The 24,496-nt window shown below is 35.5% G+C and overlaps 1 protein-coding gene across 1 annotated transcript in view; it reads left to right on the top strand.

Annotated features, from left to right (window-relative positions):
- Positions 1-24,496, top strand: part of SPEF2 (sperm flagellar 2) — an 81,999-nt gene that overhangs the window by 41,626 nt on the left and 15,877 nt on the right. Inside the window, exons 22-33 of the mRNA XM_052777906.1 lie at positions 1,679-1,816; positions 4,300-4,460; positions 5,309-5,492; positions 6,286-6,451; positions 9,433-9,555; positions 12,365-12,503; positions 13,831-14,060; positions 21,490-22,676; positions 22,779-22,996; positions 23,082-23,290; positions 23,378-23,501; positions 23,606-23,807. Of these exons, the coding sequence (XP_052633866.1) occupies positions 1,679-1,816; positions 4,300-4,460; positions 5,309-5,492; positions 6,286-6,451; positions 9,433-9,555; positions 12,365-12,503; positions 13,831-14,060; positions 21,490-22,676; positions 22,779-22,996; positions 23,082-23,290; positions 23,378-23,501; positions 23,606-23,807 (3,081 nt within the window). The remainder of the gene's footprint in view (positions 1-1,678; positions 1,817-4,299; positions 4,461-5,308; positions 5,493-6,285; positions 6,452-9,432; positions 9,556-12,364; positions 12,504-13,830; positions 14,061-21,489; positions 22,677-22,778; positions 22,997-23,081; positions 23,291-23,377; positions 23,502-23,605; positions 23,808-24,496) is intronic.

Below are 24,496 nucleotides of genomic sequence, written 5' to 3'. Positions count from 1 at the left end.
ACGCAGGAGCAGGTGTTCTGGCAGGACCTGTGGCCCATGGGGGACCCATGCTGGAGCAGCACGATCCTGGAGTACTGCACACAGACAAAGGGACCAATGCTGGAGCAGTTCTTGAAGAACTGCAGCCTATGGGAAAGACCCACATTAGAGAAGTTCATGAAGGACTGTATCGATGAGAGGGACCCCACACTGGAGCAGAGGAAGAGTATGAGGAGGAAGGGGTGGCAGAGGCAATGCATAATGAACTCACCACAACCCTCCCATTCCCCTCCTCCATGCACCACTTGGGGACAAGAGGCAGAAGAGTCAGGAATGAAGTGGGGCCCAGGAAGAAGAAGGGGTGGGGGAAATGTGTTTTTAGTTTTGTTCTATTTCTCACTGTTCTGCTCTGTGACTAATTGGCAATAAACTAAATTAATTCCCCGAAGTCAAGTCTGTTTTGCACATGACCGTAATGGGGAAGTGATCTCTCCCTCATTGTCTTGACCCACGAACTTTTCGATCATGTTTTCTCCCCCTGTCCTGTGAGGAGGGGGAGTGATGGAGCAGCTTGGTGGACACCTGTCAGCCAGCCAAGGTTGACACACCACTGCAAAACAGATAAGTTGTATGCTTATATCTTTTTTATTCATAGCGTATCCTTACGTGTATATCTTACAATGTGGACAGCCATGAATATCCGATAGGCTTCACCTTGGCTACCTTCTATCTATGTTATCACTGATGTGTTATTTAGCCCAAGGACTACTCATTTGTCAGCTTCCCTGTGGCTTTTGTCTAACAGAGGACAAATGGATTTGTCTGAAGTCTTTGGACAGGGGAGAGAAATAAGATCTGACATATTAGGCTGAGACCAAGACCTGGTGAATACGGAATCACTTACCACCTGAAGTCTAAACTCATTGCGGGGCTAGTAGTCTGGAACATGTTTTCTCTTGACCCCAAAACAGGTCAGGTGGTGTAGAACTGCTGGGAGCCCAAGAGACAGCTCATCTTAGCCTACCTTAACACTGCATTTAACAGCACTCTTCTCTTCCCATCACCTCTTATTATTTAGAGGTCTGTCTCACTATTTCCATGCAGAGATGGCAATGGAGAGCAGAGGGTTTGCATGCATGTTGTATGCTTAGTATGTCTTCAGTGCTGTCAGTGAGCCACATAGTGCTGTTATTATAGTAACTAGTTGAAGAGCACTTAGTTATAAAGAACGTTAAAGAAAAATGTCATGGAGCTGTCCAAATTGGAAGAATACTTGAGCGTTGACACAATTTTCTCAGAATTTTTCATATTGCACATCCCCTTATTCTTCTTGTAAGTGTATTAGCAAACCATTCAAGTGGAAAACTATTGGTGCGGTTGGGAGCTTAGCTATTCATATTTTCACATCTTTGTCTAGCTTAGATAGGTCTTCTCTGCCTGAGGAAAGCAAGGCAGCCTACACATTCATCTCACACCTTTGTATTCTTTTCTCTGGCACATTTGTAAAGCTAATTTCTGTCAGCTGTCTGTAAGCATATGACTTCTGGACCAGGCTTTGACATTTATAACAGTAAAGAAAAAGCCCCAAATGGGAAGATGCCCTATGCATGGGCAAAGCCCCACAATTTTTAATAATAAATATAAAAAGGGTGTTTAAGTCATCATTCATAGTTATTTCTCATTTGATTTTGTGTTTTAGGACTTAAGAGATCTTCTCTGGGATATCTGTGATAACAGAAGGGAAGAAGCAGAGCAGGAACGTACTGATATCATGAATGATGGCTGGCTACCAGATCATAGGGGGATTGCTATGAACCATTTCTTTTCACTTATGCAGGTATGGATCCACTATGGAGTCTGCAATGAAAGGGGACAATGAGTTAGATTTGGAGGACAGTAAGCCTCAGAGGAATTTCATACAGTTGGCTCCAAATAAGTGAGCGATTGAGAATTAGATAAGCAAATGTTCATGCCTCTTCTTCATTTATCTAGAAAGTTAAGAGACAAAAAGTAGATGACATTCCATACATTTAACTGGCAGGCAGAAAAGGTTAAGAAAAATACCATTGTTATTGTCCAACGCCCCAAACTTTCAATCTGTAGTGTATAGTGCTACTTTTTGCAATTTTATCAGTCCAGTGAATCATCTGAGTTTTGTAACAGAAATGTTAGAGCTGTTTATCCTTCTGTGATCATATCAACATCTGCTCTTAATTTACAAATTACATAATTCACTGCTGTTGTAGACCAACTTGCTGTTAATGTTGTCCTGTATTTCCCATATCACAAAATTATTTCAGTTGTAACTTCACCAATGTGGCTTGAAATTCTATGTACAGACTGAAAAAAAAAAAATTTGCAAGGAATGTTTGTAAGAATGTGATGTCATTGGTAGCTTTTGAGAAAAGCCATTCAAATATAAGCCACCTTTCACACATCTAACTTTAAAGTTTTCAAGAGACCATCTTCAGTTAGTTGGCTCTCCCCTCCCCGACATTAAGCCTTTCCTCTCATTTGGTCTGATTATTAATTACTTTAGTAAAGTAAGATTTCCCTGTGACTCCTGTTCTAGGTGCATAAATTTGGTTTAGGGCTGGACTGGACTGGGATAGACTAGACTAGACAGGCTTTTATGTGAACTGAGTGACCATTCTGTGAAAGTTTTGGCAACTTTAAAGAAGACAATGAAACCAGTGCTTTAAACATGTGCAGTGTGATGCTAATTTGGCCGAAAAATTGGGCCTAAGCAGCTTAGGGTGGGCTTCCTCCCCTTTAATTCTCTGTGTTATTTTTATACATTTAATAAACAAGGGAACCACTCTTTTATTTCATATGAGTGTTGTGGTAATTTATGTAAGGTTTGTGAAGTAGTCAGTTGCTATAGTAAGGAAATTATTAACTCTGTTTTCAAAAAGTCTAAATAATGCCCTAAATAAAGACTTAAGGCCACTGACTAAAGAGAGACGTTGAAATATGAAATAACTGCTGACTAACTGAACCACATTAATCCTGTAATTATGATATTTATAGGACTGAGTATTTAAAAAATATATCTTGAATTATATGCATGAGAGCCAAATTAAAGTAATATTGCTGAGCTTAAATCTTTTATTTTTCTCCTTTATATTCATGTATAACTTTGCAATCCTAATTCTCTTCTAGGAGAATTTCATGGATATGTATGAGGCAGTCCAGTGGAGATTCACTATGAATCTAACTTGATATGTCATGTGTGGATATGCAAAATAGCTATTTAAAATTACAAATGCATGTATTAACCATGTATAAGCTTTTTTTTTCCTAAAGAAAAATGCAAAGTAAACCATTTTTACTTTCTTTACTTAGTATATACTCCCCAAAATAAATGAATTATTAATGCTAGAACTACAGAACTATAAATATAATAACTATATCTTTATATTATGGCTTTGTTTGAGAAGCAGCCAAAAATAGGCTTCTTTGGTCTTGAGCTCTCCGTCTGTGGGTTTTTCTGTGGGAAGTTACATGTATTCCCCAGGTGGCTCTGTTACTGTATAAACACATAGATTTGTATAAATGCCTTTTATCAGATTTCTTTTCACCTTTCTGGGTACACACTGTTATACTAGAATGTATTTTCTCCTCAACTTATGGATAAGTGCTGGTTTACACCACAAAGGTTTTATCCTTTGTTTTGTGAATGTGGTTTTGTGCATTTTCCCATGAATATTTTGTACTGTTTTGTCAGTTAGAAACTAAGACCATACTGTATCAATAAATCAAAACATGACAGGTGTTAAATGTTTTTTGAATCTTACTTGATTTCTTCCAAGATGATTCACACAAAAAGATCTTCAAGACACTTAGGTGTGTAAAGACTGTTGATTTCTTTGTTCCAGAAAAACTGTATGGCTTTTAATATTTTCTCCATCACTTAACCATTTTTATTTTATGCTATTAAGGATTTTTTTTCTTTTGAACAAAAAGGTCCCTATAATTTGTTGGTACTAGTATACTTGCTACTATAGAAATACATATATATCAAAATATATTGTAATTAAATTTCATGCATCAAACATTATTTATTGTAAATAATTTTTCCTTTTCTAACAACAAAGATTTTTATTAATCCTTAGAAATACCAGTGTGAAGACACTATAGATGCAAATAGAAGTATGCATTGAATACACTATAAATTTTCAAACAAATATGGTTATGTTTCTTGCTCTCCCTCAGACACTTAGGTTTTAGAATTGCTTCTGCTATCATGTATTTAAAAATGTATCAGAAATTTGTTCTGTCCTGTTTTGGATTGCAATCTTTCTATCCTTTCTTCTTGAGGTTGAAGTGGATCGTTTCCAAGATACAAAGAGACTTCTTCATGACTATTATAGGGCAATGGAAGGAAAAATCCCAACAGATGACATTCAAGATTTTACTAGAATCCCATTGTTAGATATTTTTGATGTAGAACAGAAAGAAGATCAAAACAAATCAAGAAGGTAGAAATGCATTATTGAATTATACAAATATCAACAAATACAATGCACTGATAGCTTTGTGGGTGTATGTGGAAATGGATGTGTGTATATTTCAAAGGATGGGGAAATAAGAATTTTTAACTAGGGATTATAGTCAAATTATGAATCTTGAATCATCTTATAGGTTTAATTTCTCCCTGATTCTTTACTGATTTACCTATATAATTTTCACTAATGCATCTCTGAATTATAAAACATTTTAAAATCTGCATTTGAAAGAAATCTGCTATAGAAATGTTTCCTACTTCCCTCTGGATTGCTGACAGTTTCCAGCACAATCCTCACATAACTAACGTAAATATTATTATGGAACATTAACAGGTTTAAAATTTGCACCAACAAACATAATTAAATCAGTTATCTAATGACAAATATAAATCAAGGTTGCCTACAAAGATGCACAAAACTGAATGCCATATTAAAAAGCAAGGGATACCACCAAATAATTCACAATATCAAAAATGCTGTCAATAATGACACTTGCTCTTTTAAAATACTTACAGTTCATTTAGAAACTATCTGAGTAATGAGGCTGTGCTCCTAGCCCTTGTGGAATATATCAGCAGATCACGCAGTCATTTGATATAGTTTTATCCATCTATTATTATTCCTTAGCTTTGGTAGTTAAACTAGACAGTTTTCTTGTCTTACACCACTTTTGGTCATGAGGAAAGTTCATCCCTTTTCTGTTGCTATGGCAAATTTTGAAAATAGTATTCTCATTCTCTTAGCATATTCTCCAATGTAGTTACAAATTAACACTTTTTATAAAGGGGAGTGTGAATTATGCCTTATATTTTATTTTTAAGGATTCCTCTAGTTTCTTGGAAACTGCCTTCACCAGAAATAAATATTACCAAGTCAAAAAGCAAGGGAACTCTACAGAAGAGTGCTAAGGATGAGAATTCTGAAAATGGAGTGGCCACTTCTGGGAAAGATGAAAATCTTATTACTGATACGTGGCAAACAGCAGTAACAGCAGTATCAAATATGGTAAGGAATGTTTTATTTACTTAAACATTTCTGGATCAGACAGTCAAAGTTTCCCATTCAGTAGGCAGCCTAAACACACAGTCTACACACTGTGTATCTCAATTTCATGCGTCTTGCTCCACCACTGATATTTCCATTGAATAGGTTTGTGTTTCTATGAGGAAAATGGTGGAATATCTGTATTATCAGCACCTCTGTATTTATAACTGACCCTTTCATTGCATTACTGAGAGAAATACTTTGAATGTTGACTCTGTATATCTACTTCTTCCGTGATAAACTTTTCCCTTATCCCTCAATAGAAGCGTGAGAAGGGGGACAAGTTTTATCCTGTGATGCAATGTTTGCTCAAACCTTTCACAACTTAAAAAGCTATGATTACGTTCTTTTTTATATATAGCTAAAAGTAAATTAGGTGGGCTTTTCAAATTGTTGGTTTCTAAGTTCACTTTTTCTTCTCTCTTTGTTAATTTTAAAATAAGTTAATTTCTGCACCCTTACAGTATAACTGTAGCCTTGCTTTCCATACTGTTGATTCTTATATTTCTCACTTTTTCCTAGAGTACAGGTAATGGGTTACAAGAATTAAAACCACTCTCTCTCTGTCTTCCATTTTTGCTGTAGAATTTTATTTTTGATAAATAATCAAAATGTAATAAATTTTATTAGTTAAAATATCTCCTTTGTTTTATTTATGTCTCAGCAAGTACTTTCAGCAAGTATAGGCTATTTAAAACAGTAGTCGCACTGTGTTGATACTATGTACTTTACTATGTGTGACTATGGTGTCAAGGTAACAGCTGAAATACAGTCTAAAGAAATGGAGGAAGAAAAAGAACATCAGCAGCTAGAACTGAAAGAAGATCTGAAATCTTCACAGACACTGTCAGGCAAAGCTGCTGGGAAAGATGCCAAAGATACCAAAAAGCTTTCTCCCAAATCAGCTACTAAAAAGAAAGGTATTTGAAATGCAGAATTTGTTTTAGCAGTGCTTGAAATTAGTGAAATGTAAATATGTCAGTAAGACAGAAAAGAGTAAGCCAAGACATTTAATTTGGATTTAATTCCTCTTTTGAGATGTCAAGTGTGACATATCAATGTGAAAAGCTGGTAGTGCAGAGGCTTTTGAATGGCAATTGCATTTATTTAATCGTATGTGTTGTCGTTGTTATTATGTAGTAATAAATATTCTAAATAGAGCCTAGAAAGTAAGTATTAATTTTTCTCCATGTGCTGTTTTGGAATTGAACAGTTAGAACTTGTTTATCAGATTAAATAAAATTCCATTAAATTCTGCCTACTTGCCAGCCATAATTCAAAATATTTTAAATATTAAAATAAAAGTACTGGAATAGAATGGATAAATTATCCAATACCCCAAGATATTTTGGAATGAATTTATCAGCCATATAGTAGCATGCATCTATCAAGGTCCATCATTTTTATATATAACTGTAATGTGGTGTAAATAAAGAATATAAAATCTAATGGCATATGTAGTCCTAAGAAAGAGCAGATTGCCACTGAGGTAGATCTTGTTCATAGGCCTGGCAAGAATCTGTCCAACCAGGTGAGAATACAAATTTTTTTTGCAAAAGAGAAACAGACCTAAAAACCTCTATCTTTTTAGCCTAGCAATTCAGGCAGTCTGTTGGAAGGAATTCTGCCATGCAATGCTGTTTATACATTTTTTCATAAATACTTCCTTGAGCAGGTAGTGGTTTAAGTAACTTCCACTTCTTTCTGCAAAACGTCATAGCTCCAGCAGGAAGCAAGGCTAGTAGCCTAAATCTTGTATCTTTTGTAAAGACATTCCACATAGCAAGAGAGGGGCTTAAACCCTGTGGGTGTGAGGGTAGCCTGAAATTCAGGTACTCCATTTCCAAGTGAGAAAGCTGTAACTGCAGAGTTACTATGCATAAAGCAGCTGACTTTTTTTTCTTTGACATGAAGGGCATTTTATTTGCACTGTACTTAGTGATCTCTCTCTGGTTGACTCTGCTCATAGTACAGTGAACAAGTATAGCCCTGCAAATACTTAGCCACGTGGATACCTAATTTGTGAGCCCCAGGGAGCCTTAGGTGTGTGCTTAGCATCTCAGTCCAGCCAAGAGAGTAGCAAGTTTTCAGATTTCTAGAAAAGCTTTGTGATAAAAAATCAGCAGCTGTCACCTATTGTATGCTAAGTGACTAGGTTGGCGTTTGTGGTTTGCTTCTTGGAACTAAATTTTTGTTCAGACCTGGTACTAGATGACTTACCTGAAGTCACAAAACTATAAAGTGACAGAACTGCAGCTAGAACTCAGCTGTGCATTCCTCATGGTAGAAGATGAAGTGTCAACTAATGTATCTGTAACTGAAGTATCAACCTTGATTTCATGCCGAATGCAGTGTTGCTGTAGTGCTCCTGTAACAGAATAATTCCCTAGGATACAACTATAGGCTAGTAACTGAGTGATACTACTTATCACATGTACTTTTATCACTTCTAGATTTGATCATTTGCTTTAAGTTGACCTTAGGTATCATGCAGATGTCATTATTTTTTTCTGTAACATCTCCATCTGCTCTTCTTCTTGGACAAAGCAGTTACAAATATTTTAATATTTTTGAGTTATAGTCAAAGTGTTGGGACCGCAGAATTTCATGCAATCTTTAAAAACATGATAAAATATCTTTACAATGTCTGTTCATTGATATGTAAGTTAAAACAAGCTGCAAAAGCAGCTAACAGAATGGCTTAGAAAAGCATGAAATAACATACCTCTTTTTTTTTTTCTTCTGACATATTATGATTTTTTTTTAAATAGGCTCATTGTTCTTTTCACTGCTTTGATGGTAACTGGTGATATTTACTAACATAGCATTTTTACTACAGTTTGCTAAACTTGAATTAGCCCCAGAAGGAATAACTATTATTCAAAAGAGGTTTATTTATGTACTGGTTGTGATAAATTGGTAGAGATTAGGGTCAAAGAGATCATTTTGGTCATCTAGGATCACAACAGAGGTACACCTACCAATAGCATCCTGGCCTGTATCAGAAATAGTGTGGCCAGTAGGAGCAGGGAAGTGATCGTTCCCCTGTGCTTGGCACTGGTGAGGCCGCAGCTCGAGTACTGTGTTCAGTTTTGGGCCCCTCACTACAGGAAAGACACTGAAGTGCTGGAACGTGTCCAGAGCAGGGCAACAAAGCTGGTGAGGGGTCTAGAGAATGAGTCTTACGAGGAGCAGCTGAGGGAACTGGGGCTGTTTAGCCTGGAGAAAAGGAGGCTGAGGGGAGACCTTATTGCTCTCTACAACTACCTGAAAGGGGGGTGTAGTGAGGTGGGTACTGGTCTCTTCTGTCAGATGGCTGGAGGTAGGACAAGAGGAAATGGCCTCAAGTTGCACCAGGGGAGGTTTAGATTGGATATTAGGAAAAATTTCCTTACTGAAAGGGTTGTCAGACATTGGAACAGGCTGCCCAGGGAAGTGGTGGAGTCACCATCCCTGGAGGTGTTCAAAAAATGCGTAGATGTGGCACTTCAGGGCATGGTTTAGTGGGCATGGTGGTGTTGGGTTGACAGTTGGACTCGATGATCTTAAAGGTCTTTTCCAACCTACACGATTCTATGATTCATGATCTTCCATTTAGAAATACATTTTAGGGTGCTATTTAATCAATTTTAATACAGTTGTATATACTGAAGTAATTTTATGCAGTGTTAATCTCAGCATGTCTTGCAGATGTAAATCACATTTGAAGAAATCTAAATATGCTATGTGGACATAAGAACCTGAGTAACCCCGCTTTGTATTCTCATAAATGGTCACGTCAAGTAAGGTGGAAAGTGCCATTTTTCATGTTAAAATATTTGCTGTCTTGTGAGTGCCTGTGTAGAGATACACAAACTTACCAGCAACGTCTAAAGACGGTGAGAGGTCTATTTTCCTGCAGGACCACCTTCCACTGCATCTGTGGTTGAAGTCAGTCCAGCTCCTATAACCCCAGAGGAATTAAAGAAACGAGAACTGACACTTAAGATAAAGCAAGAATATTTCAGTGCTTTGAAACATGAAGGTATGTTACTATTTTGTTACTTATGTTGGAGGCTGATTGTTATTCCTAATTTAGGTAGCGTAGTAGTCAAAACTAGCCAGAAACTCAAGGGAAAATGGAAGGATGAGTAAGAAAAAGGAAGGGAGAGAAAGGAGTGTCTGGAGAAATCAGGAATTTTTTTAGGGTGGTAGTCATCAGTGATTTTGTGGTGAATATATTTAAACTAGAAATGTGTTTTTCATTCTTCTTTTTGTTCTCTTCTATTTCATTTCATTTAATTTCATTTTCAATGACTAAGCAAGTAGTCATCATGAGAGAGTAAGTTTCATATAGGTGGTTAGCCACTCATCAGTATTCAATTAAATTGAATTCAGTATTTGAAATGTTTTGATCTGGGAAAGAATTTGTTGGCAATGATGTATTTCATTGACGCTCTTCTCTCTGATTCCCTCTTCCTTCAGCTGCATGGGATTCAAGCAGCAAGGCACAATTTTGTTTATTCTTACAAACTCCTTTCCAGACAAACCCTTCCAAAAGCTACATATTGTTCAGTCGTTCTGTCTCTTTTTCTGTCTTATCAAATAACTTCCAAGCCAACTGGACAATTTCAGCCAAAAGTAGATGTCTGAAAAACAGAAGTCCCAAATCAAAAATACATTGAATTTTTTTTTGAAGATGGGTTTAGACTAGATGGAAAAGACTTCTTTCTCACTAAAGGGAAGATAGAACCTAGCCGTTAGATACTCTGTTTGGCAACAGTTTGCAAGCCCATCATCATGTATGTTACCTTCTCATCAGGCTAACTTTTGCATAGTATTTACTATGAAAAGTAGAGGGCAAACATCAGTTAATGAACAAAACACAAATTCATAAGGCTTCTTTAGGTCCACACCAGACCAAATGCTTGTGTACCTACCACTTTCAACATGGTTTACTCAAAAAAGCAGCATAGGAATAAATATTCTAAGATTTTGGGATAACGAGGAGAGGAATGGTAGTAACTTTGAACATCCTAATATATGAAGATTAATTTTAGTCATTCATTGACATGTTTTGGTTTTCTTGAGGTTGCTTCATTTTCATCTTATACTTAACAAAAAAGCCAAGATAAGAATCTAAGGAAGACTAAACATGTTGAGCTATATTTCATAATTGCACAGGCATGTAGCTGGTACATTTGAGGATCATAGTTTCACTTGCAGCTATGGTAACTGGATGCTTGTGCTTTTGGTTATACAGATATATAGAGACTAGCAAAGTCACTAGTTGTGGACAGTTGCTAAGTTTTTAAAGTTGATTTCATATTCCATTTCTCTGTTGCATCAATGTGCCTTGCCTTTTACTCTGGTACTGTTAAGAGGGCAGCTTTATCAGCGGCCTGTGCAGTACCTGCTTCTGAAAAGGCAGGGAGACAAAAATTGTCATACACTTATCTTCGTAACATACTGATAGCAGCTACTCAAAGAAAATGCAGAGAAGTCACAAATAAGGCAGCCTTAAACTGTATTAAAGAAAGGTGACCAGACAGGCACAAAGCATCCTCTAAGGTACTTTCAGTTACTTAGAACCTTTACTCTTATGTCTTTGCCATCAAATAAAATAACCCTCTGTGAGACCCAAATCCATTCTGTGTTTAAAATTTTGAATGTCAACTCTTTCTTGCTCAAAAGAGAAAGCGTGCAGAGTTGCATTCTGCTGTGACTGAGAAATAACCTGAAAAGGACATGCCTTATATTTTTCAGGGTCCATCTTTCTACATTGGTTGCCTAAAGAAAGTTTCAGCCCCAAACCTAAGTAGCAGGTAGAATAAGGACTATAATGTAAATAATTTTAGTCTTTAACTTTGAAGTGACTGTACCAATTACAATGAAATATTAATTATTTTAAAGATTCTGCAGTATAGAAGGTTAAATATGAAGAAAAATCAAGTAGAATACTGAATTTGCCTTCAGGATTGAAAATAATCTCTAGCTACTGGTCCTCTTTTCTTACTCTTCTTTTTAAATGCTTTGAATGTCTTTCAGTGCCTGTTCCATGTGTTTCTCAACACTTTACCTTAGCTGTCTTTTTATCCAGGTGGCATCCTTTTTGGTTTGCACATTGCTGACTTGTTCCCATTTCTTGTCCTTTTAGCTCCTTTTTTTAAGTATTAGCCTCTCAGTGAGAGACTGATTGTTTTTTTTTCTCAGTTCTTCCCATTCTGAAAACTAAAAATAATTACATTGTCAATTTTTTTTTAAAGTTTCATGTAAATACTCTACACATAATTTTGATAAAGGTGCATTATTTTCTTAGTGCTCACTAACCAAACTCTTTTACAATGCAGCCTGAGTTTTATGGTATAAAATACTCATATATAGGAAGCCTGGAGCAAAACCAGTGAGGTTAATTTTAAAGGGCTGGAGGTTAGAAACAGAAAAGCAACCTTTTGCTGTGATTAACATACGTAATGATTTAGATGTGTTTTCTTTAAAGTTTATCTATAACAGGGTACTCAAACTTGCATCATTAAGCTTCTAGGTCTGCTGCTGTATAGTGTTAATTTAGTTCAGTGACACTGTCTACTTAAACATCCTCTGCACCTCTATATTAGTTTTATTAAGACATTTGTTACTGTGTGAATTCTGATGCTTATAGAAGACACACTTTTGTAAAATACATGGTGCAATAGGGGCAATTCTGAAAAATAATTTGTTCAAGAATATCAGAAATTAAATAAATATTTTACTGCCTAAAAAAAGGTTAACATGTTAAACTCTAGGTGCTTAAGACTGAGAATTTTCCTCAAATTTTATAAATATTAATTATGATGACATTACTGTTTAAACAGAGGTAGCCACAAAATCTCGACTAGAACTTATAAAAGAAAAAGCTTTAGCATTTGTTGAAGACCTAACAATGAAAGCAGAAGAGGCTTATAAAGATATGGAAAAGTGGCTTGGATCCAGGTTCGTGGCAGAAATGTCCAGGTAATGTATATTCAGTTGTAAATAGGAACCTTTTCAAACTAGACTATGCTAGTAAAGATAGTTGTTTATATAGAAGCAAATAATTTGAAAAACATATGTAGAAAATAATAATTTCATTTCATGAACTGGAATTTAATTTTATGTTAAATACCTGAATGGTAATAACTCATTTTTTGGATGATTAGAAGGTATTGCTGGCAGCAGTAGGGTTAATTATCAGTTCTGCTGTTTTTCTAGACTATGGATTTAGTAGATTTATGAGCATCAGCAGACAACCAGTTATTCCATTTAGCAGAAGCTTCTATATCATTTCCGTGGCTCCTGTCACTTTGGATTGTGCGATTATTTTCTTCCCTGTGCTTTACATATGCTGGAAAATTCAACCTAGTGTTATTACCACCATGTATAACATTTCTCAAAATTATTTCAAGGTCCATTAAAAAAAAAGTTCTTCACAGTTTTTCTGTCCTAGTAAATAAAATGTGTTCGGGACCACTCTATGACACTTAGGTCATCTGGCATAGAATGGCCTATGTTCATATCATTAAAGGATTTTACTCTCCAAAACAAAGGGGGCACTTTGCCTTTTGGAAAATGTTTCTGGCCCGTACTAACTTTTGAAGTATACCTGGGACAGTGCTAGTTGATCCATGTCAGGGCAAGCCCAAGACGAGAGATGAATGTAGGATGTGAAAGCTCTAACAGTCAATAGCTCAAAGAGGCTGAGCCTCTGCCTTCCAGCCAGTTTTATTTGCTCTCCTGACAACAAGCACTACCAAAGACACAATAGTTACAGAACATCATGTTCTTTGACCTGATACCTCAGGCCAAACCTATGTCTAGTTGAACGTTATAGACAGCTGACATCTTTCCCTGTATAAATTGTACTCATTACACTTGAAACAGGAGTTCATATGCCCCTCCACAATGCTACTCTAGAAAGTGCTTTGTACATCTAGGATTTAGGGGCAGAGCAGAAGACGAAGGCATTGGAATAAGGTAAAAGGTGATTACAGATAGAACGTGTATGCTCCACCCCTATAAAATGTATGGAATAAAGAGTCATACTTTCATATTTTTCCATCTGGTTTCTTCTGTGGCTTAGATCTACCTTTATATAAATTTCTTGCCACTTTCAAAAGATTTCTTGCTGCCAGAGGAGGAGTACGCTTCCTAATGATTTTGCTGAGTACAGAATTCACACACAGGATTTATAATTATTACTTCAGTAAAGCTCTCAAAGTGTAAACACATTAAAATTTGAACCTAAGTTATTAACATTGTGTATTAAAAGTATTCATTGTTTTCTGCATTTACACTTTCACAGTGTTGAAAAGCTGATTGAGGTTGCACGACATCATATTGAGAGTTCTAGCAAAATCCAATATGAAATTACTTTAGAAGAAACAGATTTCTTCATCAGCAGTGATGTAAAAGTGATTCCTGACCCTGTTCTATCACAGCATGTTCCACACATAGAGACCTCTGGAAGTGGTACTCTAACTATTTCACAACTTACTACACTTCATAAGCAGTTTCTACAGGTGGCACCTAAGGGTAAGAAAAATTTTTCCTTTTCACTCCTGAGGGACTGTTAGTTATCTACTTAAAATTTAAACTGCTGGGAGCTACTGAACATTACTTACCTATATTGTTAAAGATCGCACTACAGTTAAAGATCCTGCTACATATAAAAGTAAAGTCATAGTGCAGAATATTGAAAATGTGAAATACCAGACCACTTGAAAGCTTTTCATGTCTTTGCTATGGGCTTTATATCCTCAAGACCACATAATTAATATTCCTCTAACAGGTGTCTCTGTAATATGTTTTTAAGAGTGTTACGTGTCATGCTTACTTTGCCTAAAGATGCAAATCTTTAACTTGTTTACAAATTCATAGCTCAGTGAACAGTGAAGCTATATTATTTTAAAACACATTTTAAAAGAAATCAGTATTTTCTTGAAACTATTACATAGGGTCTATTATAACTATTAACCATTATATTCTTCAAGTCAATGTGTGCCAGTTGTTTTGGGTGATTTGCAAGTGTTAACTCAGATATGAATTTTTTTTTCCTTTGTATGTGCATTTATTGTGTGCCTACCCTCTGATTATGGGAACCTTAGGCTTAGGATGCTTGGAAAGATTCTCTTGCAAAACTAGTTCCTACTGCTGTATAAATGTTACAAAATAATTTAGGTAAGGCAGCTTTAAACTGAGGTGGAAAGTAGTTAAACATATATTTGAAGAGAGTTTCATTACTACCAGTGTTCCATATTATAATTATAATTTTAGTATGATTGCCACTAAGATCATGAAATGCAATGTGTAAACATGTACTTACAATCTTGGATCCAACTCTTCTATGTAATAAGGCCACAAAGGCACAAGGAAGTTGAATTTAATTCTTTATTCAGAAATGCTTTTCATGCATATTTATGGAGGATTTCCAATTACCTTTGAAGCATGAACCCATTGTAGGCAGAAAGATGTTTACAATTTTCCTTTAGAGAGATGCATATCATCTTATCTATAGTGTAGGAACGTGGGTGTGTATAAGCATTCCAAACTCTTCTATAGAGATTAATTTAGCAGATAGTATTGCATATATAATGCCATGTGAAACTAAAGATCTCTACATTTGTAGTCATTAGATAGTGCCACAGAGGTGAAATGCAGATACCAGTTTGACGGGTCATTCCACTTAAAAGGTTTTTGGTTTGTTTTTTTTTTTCTTTTAGTTCATTTATTCATTAAGATATTTAAAACTAAAAAAAATTGTCTAATAGAAACTTTCATATTCTTGACATGTTTAAGACAGAACAACTATTTTCCTCATGCGTTTGTAATAATTAGCAAGAAGACAAATGAAATGTTTCTTTCTACAATATTGTCCTTCTGATAATATTATATTCACTAAACTGACCCAAGATTAATTGCACAGCTATCCGAAAAGGTAAATACCTTGACTTAATAGTCACCAGACAGTAGAAGAATGCTGTTGCATGTTATCTGGGACAATGGTAAGGAATTATTGTTTAAAATAAGGTCCCAAAGAACATGCAACACCATTCTTCTACTGTCTGGTGACTATTAAGTCAAGATATTTATCTTCTTGGATAGCTGAATTAGGATGGGAAGCACAAGCTGTGCAAGTCATCTTTAAAATACTTTCATTCTGTTACACACTTTAAGACCACATAAATCACATCCCAGGTTTCCTAAGGTAACCACTCCCTTTCATTATAGAGACTCCACAGGAACAGTTAAATCCTTCCTTTCCTAAAACATCAGGAAGATTTTTCACATCCTCTTGTTCAATAGAATGCTCAACAGAAAAACATGCCTCCTTAGTATTTAGTGTCTTGCTGAACAAAGGAGGGAAAAACACTAAAGCACCCAACACACTGGCAGTGAAACCATTAGACAGCAGCTCTAAAGGAGATACAAGAATGTAATAAACTAACCCCTGTCTTGGATAACGTGTAAACAGAACTAAATTTGCTGCCAAATATCTTAGTCTTCTAATTCTTACCTAAGCAGTCCTCTGAGCATTCATAATGGAAATCCACACAAACGAGCACATGAGGCATAGACTATAGGGCAAGTCTAAATTGAATAAATCTATCAATCTTCTGTACTATGTAAACAGCAAAATTCCTAAAGTTGTCCTGAAAATGGAATATTAGGCTTATTTTCTATAGCATTATAGAGATTACATGAAGAAGAATTTTACCCATAAATCCAAGCAAAACAAAGAATAACAAAGGAGAAATTATTATGTTGGAAGAAATAAATATGTAAACAGTTTTCTCACAGGGTATTTGGTCAAAAGGATGTCTTTTCAAGATATCTTTAACAAATTGCCAAAATGAAAGCAAAAAGTGGGAATGCCAACAAACTTAAAAAATGTTTGGTATTTACAAAAGAAATCTTACAAAAATTGTAAACAGTTTTGTGTTTTCTAGGAATTTAAAGTATTAAAGAACTGCCGACTCATCACAGACAACTTTGTTCTATCCTGCACACTTGGTTCTCCACTGAAGCACATTACTCACCATTCTAAACACCGATGGACAAAAATACAGCCTATGCTGGACCTTCCTACCTACTGACCCAGTCTTTCATTTGATAAGGAAATACTTAAATTACTATTTTTTTTATTAGTCCAAGTGCCATTGCCCAAACTCAAGGTGACTCTGCAGTATTTGTTGATTTCAGTAACTCCTTTGATCAACTTGTTGACAGTGCTTTAATATATTGCCTCAGGAATGCGCTGCTTTTTTATAGGAAGAACTGTGGCAGGTCTTAAATGGAGCTACTAACACTTTTTTTTCTTTTCTCTTCTACAGTCTCTTTGGATGTGTCCTTATCAACAAAATTAAACTAACCATCTATTAGATCTCATCTCCTTTGATTCCCTTTAGGACTATATTCTTCCTATGACCGCATGTATTGTCAATTCAATTAGCACACATCTGGAATGTCTCAATTTTCTTCTAAAGGTGCTTCAGAGAATGCAATTTTGGTAATGTTTTGTATTATCAAACAGATCAAAACAGATTCTATCCCAGACTTTTGTTCTCTGTCTTATGACTGAATTACACAAGGGAATTTTAAATTTTATTCATTTTTTCACAGACATAATCCTCATGAACCATTCCAGTTTGAATTATAGAACTGATTATCCATCAGAAATAAAATTCTATCAGGTTTAAAAAACTTCTATATCCAGTATCCAGAAAATGTTTAAAATGCTTATTTATAAAACTATAAAATAGTCTGCTAAAATGTGAACCAGTAAAACCTGAAGGACAGCTATGACCAAATTGTATTGCTATTTTATTTCAAATTGTAGACTTGTCAATTGAGTTTTAGTGTGTTGCTAGATTTGGAACAGATAGGCAGATTAAAGCGTACATCTAGTTTGGCTAAAATTTTACCTTTTTAACAGAATATTTTGTTGAGTGGAACAGTCAGAATTATATGCTGATCCTGAATAATGTCTGTAGATTATGCTTTCTCTTCCCAAGTGCTTTTGTAGAAATAATTCAAGAGCTTAAAATGGTAATCCTCATGACCTGACTTGGATGTGAAGAGAGAGTGAAGTCCATATGTGAGCACAGAAAGTTCATCATCTCTAACTTCTCTTTTCTAAGACTATATTTCTTTTCAAAACTTGAAAATAAGACAGGTTGAGTTTGTAGACAGAGGGAGTATCTTTTACTAGACAAATGATATAGATAGAAAATGCCTAAACTTTGGGGATATAAAGCCCTTAATCAGAGATCCAGGATAGATAGAATACCTCTCCCTACAGATAATGGAAAATTTGGTAATTCTACTGACAGTTTCATTTACACGTCCTGTTATGTCTCTTACTAAATCATGTATGTTATTTAATTTCAGAAGTCTCTGACTGTTTGCCTATGGTGTTCAAAAATCTGTGTATCCAGTTACTTTTATGAAAGATATTTAATGTTTGTATATGTTTCTGTGCATTTGAATATGTATATATACAAGTATTAAGATTTCAATCAGCATGATTGTGCAGCAACAGGCATACCTTACTCTGTGTGATTCTAAATTTAAAATCCCAATTCTTGCTAATTAGTGAAGATTGGACATACAAAATAGCAGATTCAGTAATAATTAGTGAATAAATGAAGTAAATATTTACAGTGGAAATCATCTCCAGGGGGTGATGAGAATCTCAATATCTCGCAGGAAATTAATCATATTTTTGTGACTCCTGTCTTTTTCATCTAAGGACAGAAGTATCCCTTATTACTAGCTTTTAGACTACTAAAGTTAGATGAATATGATTCAGCCTCAGGGTTTATTTCACTCATTCATCCCTTATAGCATTGCTACAGACTCTGGTGCATAACTTGCATAGATCATCATCCAAACTTCTAGTCAGAAATTGCTATGGAAACATTTTTCTCAGTGAAAATGGAGAAGAACAGGAATCTGTTGAAATGTTTTAGTAAAATCTGATGAAAAGGGAGTAAAATGTTAACATAATTCTCATCTCTATTATTGGTTTACAGTTTCTTTGTATTTTGTTGCCTGTTTAAATTTGTAATCTGAATCTTTGCTACAGATCCTTGATTTAGGGAAATACTTTCATATGTATGAAAATATTCTGCTGACTTGTGTATCATTAAGAAATAGTCTCATTTGTATATCTGTGCCTTATAAATGAGGCATGGTGGCTGGTCTTTACTTCTTATGTCCCTTTAAAATGTCAGTCCTGGTTCACAGGGTACACACCTAGTGTACACTTATGCTGCTGTCATTCTTAATGCTCCTTTTTTAATGTTTATTTTTCTGTTTTCAGTTTCACTCATGGTCATACTCTTGATTTCTTCACTAATTTTTTGCATTTGTTTATTATGTTTCTGCACTGGTTATTGAAACGTGTAAATGCTTGTCAATGTCACCTTGTGTATCAGTGAATGATACTTTTAAAAATATTTTCATGAAAAACAATTCTATATTGTGTAGCTTTTTCTACCTTAGTTTTTCTTTTGATTTCATTGATGACAAATGTTTATGTGAAAAAGAGGTTGCTTCAGAAGTAGTAGACTGGCTGCCTTTTGTATCCTGTGTTCTTTCCATAGAACCACTGCAACAAATCCCACCTTTTCCCATGTTCCCAGTTTCCTCCCACTAGCCCTCCTGTTCCTTTTCATGTCTGTTAGCCTCACTTAAAAAAAAACCCAACTGTTGTCTTTCTTTCATGTCATCTTATCTATGCGTTTTGCTTGCACAGCTATGGCCAGGATGCACTGGATGCTGTGTGGTCTGGAACTGAGTTTAGGCTGACTTATGCCTCTTGGCCACAGAGTGGATAAAAGCTGGTCACCTCCCTGCTTTTTCCTCAGCAGGAGTGTTTTGAGGATCTTTCTCCTGTACCTCAGAACAGATCTGAAAGAAATTTATAGGACCTTCATAACTCTACCCTCCTGACAAACTTGTTTCAAATTGGCCAGTGAGGGAGAACTGGCAGACAGACAAATTGATTTAAAGATATATAGGCAACGTAACTGCATGACCTTATTTCATTAGATAAGCATGGTAAGAATATACTAGAGGGAGGATTTGTAATGAGTATAATCATAGTTTAGATTGGTTATAGAGCTGATGTGATGATTCATGCCTCTTAGCTATATATTTACTGCTCTCACACACTGTAGGATATGCTGTCTTTCTAAAGACAAATACAACTGATCACTTATAAACACATGATGTCCCAAACATATTTTTCTAAGAGTTTAAACCCTTGTGTTTTAAAATAAAAAAATTCAAAACTTGAAAAATGTTGGTGACTGAAGGTCCATCTTACAGGGAATCTTATCCCTGACAGTGACTCACAGAATCTACTCTGATCCCCATTTTTCTAATCAACAGCAAATTTCTACAGGTGCCCATACACCTGAAAAAGCAGTAGGCACTACAAAGGTGTTACAACCATTTTGTACATTCCACCCTCTGACTTCTGCAGTTTCAAATCCATTAATCCTGTCCCCCATCTCTTTTTCACCTTTTCTTGCAGTTTGTGGCTGCCTAATGTTAGGGAATATTTTTAATCTTTACTGTATGTTAAGAAAGCTTCTCCCCCTCTCTTTTTGGTCCTAGGTATTGTACCTGGGCACATGTCAGAAAAAACTTCTGTGGTCTGGTTGTTTTTGCTGTCCATTTGGACCACAGCTGCTACCTCAGATTTAAAGTCCTTTAAAAGAATTGCTCATAATGTATTTAAACTGCATGTTCCTAACATTTTTTAATATTATGGCCTTTCTGGATGCTCAGAATAGAATGGGACAAACTCTCATTTTTATGACAATGGGAACAAACAAACAGTTCTCACAAATTGTATAATGCATATATGAAAATTTGGCCCTTCTTGTAAAATAGAGAAGAGTGGGGTACAGGGACTCTTTTTCTTAAGGCCTTTTAAAGCACCAGAAATGGCATTTCTTTCTATGCTTATTTTAATGCAATTGTTAATTTTGCCCCTTGACATACACATCACAACAAGGGGGGTGGGGAGTCAGATTGTTCTTAGGTCATTTCCTCACTGCTTTACTTCTGCTATTTCCCAATGAATAGATTTTTAGTCTTATTGCCTCAGTTCTTTATGGAAATTGCCTTCATTATTTGACTGCTTTCTTTTAAAAGTCATGAACTTATGGCAACAGTGTACTAAAAGAATCATTAAATTACCTGCCAAAAGTAGGAGATTCATGAGCTCTAGAGAGAAAATTTTCAAAAACATCAGCTTACGGCATTCAGTCCTACAAAATATAAGAATTCCCATCTTGAGAACAGTTTGGGAGAATAATATTGAGAACAATCTCAATGCTTTAAGAATGTTTCCATTTTGAGAAAAAATGTGAAGCTTATACAGTTCCTCTTTCTCAAAACAGTAATAAAATCATTCTGCAGATAAATATATTTTAAGAAGGTAAGATCAGCTACATATGCCATAGAACATCTTATGCATTCTGTGACAGGTATTTGATTATGTATTTACAGACTTGCTCCAAGTTAACTTTTCTGTTAATGTCAGGTGTAATGGGCATCGTAATAGGTTTGTGACTTCAGTAGTATCTTTGGGAGACATTTTGCCTGAAAGACCATTCTGAATTCCACTCCCTAACTCTGTTTTTCTGTGTTTCAAAAATGGTATTGATGCTTCTGTATTTTACTGATTGCATATTCTGACAAACTTCTGGTAGTCAAAAGGAAGTTGGAGTCAAAACTGACCATTTCTTACAAGTGTTCTGGGTAGCCTCCAAGTGATTTAAGAGTAGATCTCAATTTTCCTTGTTCTCTTTTTTGGCTGTTTATTTCAAGTCACATTCTAGTCTCAAATTAACAAAAGAAATATGGACCAAAAAAAAAGAAAAAATACAATTGATCATTTATGAAATAAAAACTATTTTATATTTAGTTGCTTCTTTTTAAATTATAGCCATAAGAGCACTGAAACAATTTAAAAGCAAGAGTAATTCTTCTAGCAAGAGAGAAGTTGGTGACAGAGGGAAAGAGAAGAAAGACTTGGAACATCAGAGAACAAAGAGGAATCGCCAGTTTCCAAAAATATGGCTAACAAAATACTCTTGGTTAAAATATGATGATGAAAGAGGAATAATGTTTTGTGCACCATGTCGTAAACATAATGTGGATTTGGGGGAAAACATTCATAATTTTTGTTCTGGCACTGACAATTTCAAACTTGAATTTATAAATACACACCAGAGTAGAGAAGCTCATGCCTGGGCTACCTGCATGGAAGCTGCCAGTACTGCTTCACCAGATACAGCTTCTGCTGAGCAGATGTTGAAGAGCGTGAACTCCATAACATTAGGTAGAGTAGAAAATATTTTTAGAACATGTCATGCTATTGCTAAATCTGGTCGTCCCTTTACAGACCTTGACTGGATGTGCAAACTGGATGATATGAAAGGAGTGGATATTGGTTCTGTATTTAGAAATGACAAGTCAGCAAGAATGTTTATACATTTTATTGCTGAAGTAGAAAGAAGAGCTTTGAAAGAGAAACTGGAGAAATGTAAATTCTTTTCTGTTATTAGTGATGGAGTCACAGACAGCATACTCAAAGCAGCTGCAATTGTCTACGTATGCTTTGCAAGTGAAGGAAAAGTTCATTGCCAGATTGTTGGGGTTCAACCTGTTCACAAAACTGATGCTTCAACTATAAAAAATGCAATTGAGCACACATTACAAATAAATCTTCAGCTCAGTCTGGCAAGCCAAGACTGGTCAAGAAAATTAGTTGGATTTGGAAGCGATGATACAGATGTCACAGTAGGAGAAAACAGTGGGGTAGCTAAACTTCTGAGGGAAATTCAGCCTTGTGTACAGTCTGTGCATTGTTTTGCTCACCACCTAAAGCTGGTTTACAAAGGAGCACTGAAGAATATTCAGCTATACAACATCTTAAGCAATGTCTTGAGAAATATCTATTACCATAACTCGCCTCTAAATAAGAATAATCTCAAAGCCACGTATGAAGCCATTAAGTTACGCCCAGCTATTCCTTCTCTCATTGGAGGCTCCCAGTGGCTTCCTCGTCTACAAACAGCTCTACAAATTCTCCTTAAAGGTTATCCTGCAATTGTTCTACATCTGAGTAAGGTAAATGATTTAAAATTTCAATGTAACTTCAGGAAAAATTAATTGCTATGGCTAATTTTGGTCCACACACCTGACACTTTATTTTTCTATATTGATTTCCAGATTGAAAGAGATTCAAGAGCCTCAAATCGGCAGAAAGTCAAAGGTCTTTTACACCTCCCTCTGAGAATGGAGATAGTCAAGTTTTCTCACTTTCTGTTGGATGTCATCAATGTCCTCAACATTCTGTCACGTGTTACTCTGGATCACAACTCCTCCATTGCAGACGTATTTGCAGCTGTGCAGTCAACGCTGGAAACACTCCACATGTATGAAACAAGGTCTGGCATTCTAACAACTGAACAATGATCTCTTAGAATATAATAAAAGAGTATTATATTTTGTTTTGTATTCTGTATCTTTCAGAGCTGGTCCAAAGGAACGGCTGATGGAGACCATTCAGCACTTTCATGGTTACCAGCTTGTTGGAAATGGAAATATTTCTGCAGTACGAACCAAAGTACTAACTAATTTGGTGAAGAGGCTACGTGATTGTTTTTGTGATGCAAGTCAAGATGTCTTGAGAGCAACTACTATTGGAAGTTTTAAACTATGGCCTCACAAAATGAAACAAGGTATGGAACTATGGTAGTGGCCATTTGAAGTGCACCTTCTAAATTTTTTAAAAGCATAAAAATATTTTTTGTTTGCCTCTGTTATAGATTTTGGTGAAGAGGAAGTATCTGTCTTGACTAAACATTATGAAGTCATACTAGAAGCTGCTAGTGTGAAAATAGGTGAAGTAGAAACTGAATGGAACATGTTGAAATTAGAGCTGTATAACAGGTAATAAAATAACTTAATTTGTGTCTGTTTATTGATTTACTCAAAAGGATTATGGAAATACATTTAGTGATAGTTATAATTATATTTTTTACCATGCTTTTTAGGTTTCAGAACATCCAGACCTTGACATGGGATTCAGTGAACTCAGATTATTCAAAGAAGTATCCCAACATCCTGGCATTGGTAGATTTGATCCTAACTCTGCCAGCAAGTTCAGCTGAAACAGAGCAAGGCTTCAGTCAAATGAAACTCACCATGATGCATTTGCATTCTAAACTAAGGTCTGAAAGTGTGACGGATCTTATGGTAATTCAGATGAACTCTCCAGATATCAAAAAATTTGACCCCCACAAAGCTATTCATTTGTGGAATGTTACTTGGCAGAGAAACAGAAGACTACAGGGTGGTGATATGATGACAAATGAAAGACCAGATTACTCTTCTGAGTTTGATTTGGAGAGTCTCTGTGGAAGTGAATAGATGAAAATTGTTACTTTTTATTTTGCAATCTTCTTGTAACTTATATGGACACTTTAACAGAATTCCTTGCAGGGTTAATGAGTGTAAAATTTGTATTTTTTTCATAATGTATTATAATGTTCAAATATGCCTTTTCTTTATGTTCACTGCTGAATCACCAGTAGATGTTTACATTTGCTCTTCTATACCCGACTTCTGTAAATCTGAAGACAATGAACAAAAATAATGGAGTACATTGTTACCTTGGTGGACAGAGGGATGACTCGTAACTTCTATCTAATTGTTTATTGCATTTAACTGAGTCATAATGTATTATAACCACTGGAGTTAACTGTCATCTTACTATCAGTCTTTAATAGTTCAAGAAGCTTCATTGATTCTGAAAACTTTGCTTTTCTTTCGATAAATGTATGGAAAATCAGTGCATTATTTCTGTCAAATGATTGCTTGACCTGTGTAGCCTATGAATTTTGGGTCATAGCTTCTCTCCATATCTGTATGTGTTGCTACTTTTT

Source organism: Harpia harpyja, chromosome Z (assembly GCF_026419915.1).
Source record: "Harpia harpyja isolate bHarHar1 chromosome Z, bHarHar1 primary haplotype, whole genome shotgun sequence".
NCBI lineage: Eukaryota > Metazoa > Chordata > Aves > Accipitriformes > Accipitridae > Harpia > Harpia harpyja.
This window is presented reverse-complemented; position numbering and strand designations above follow the sequence as displayed.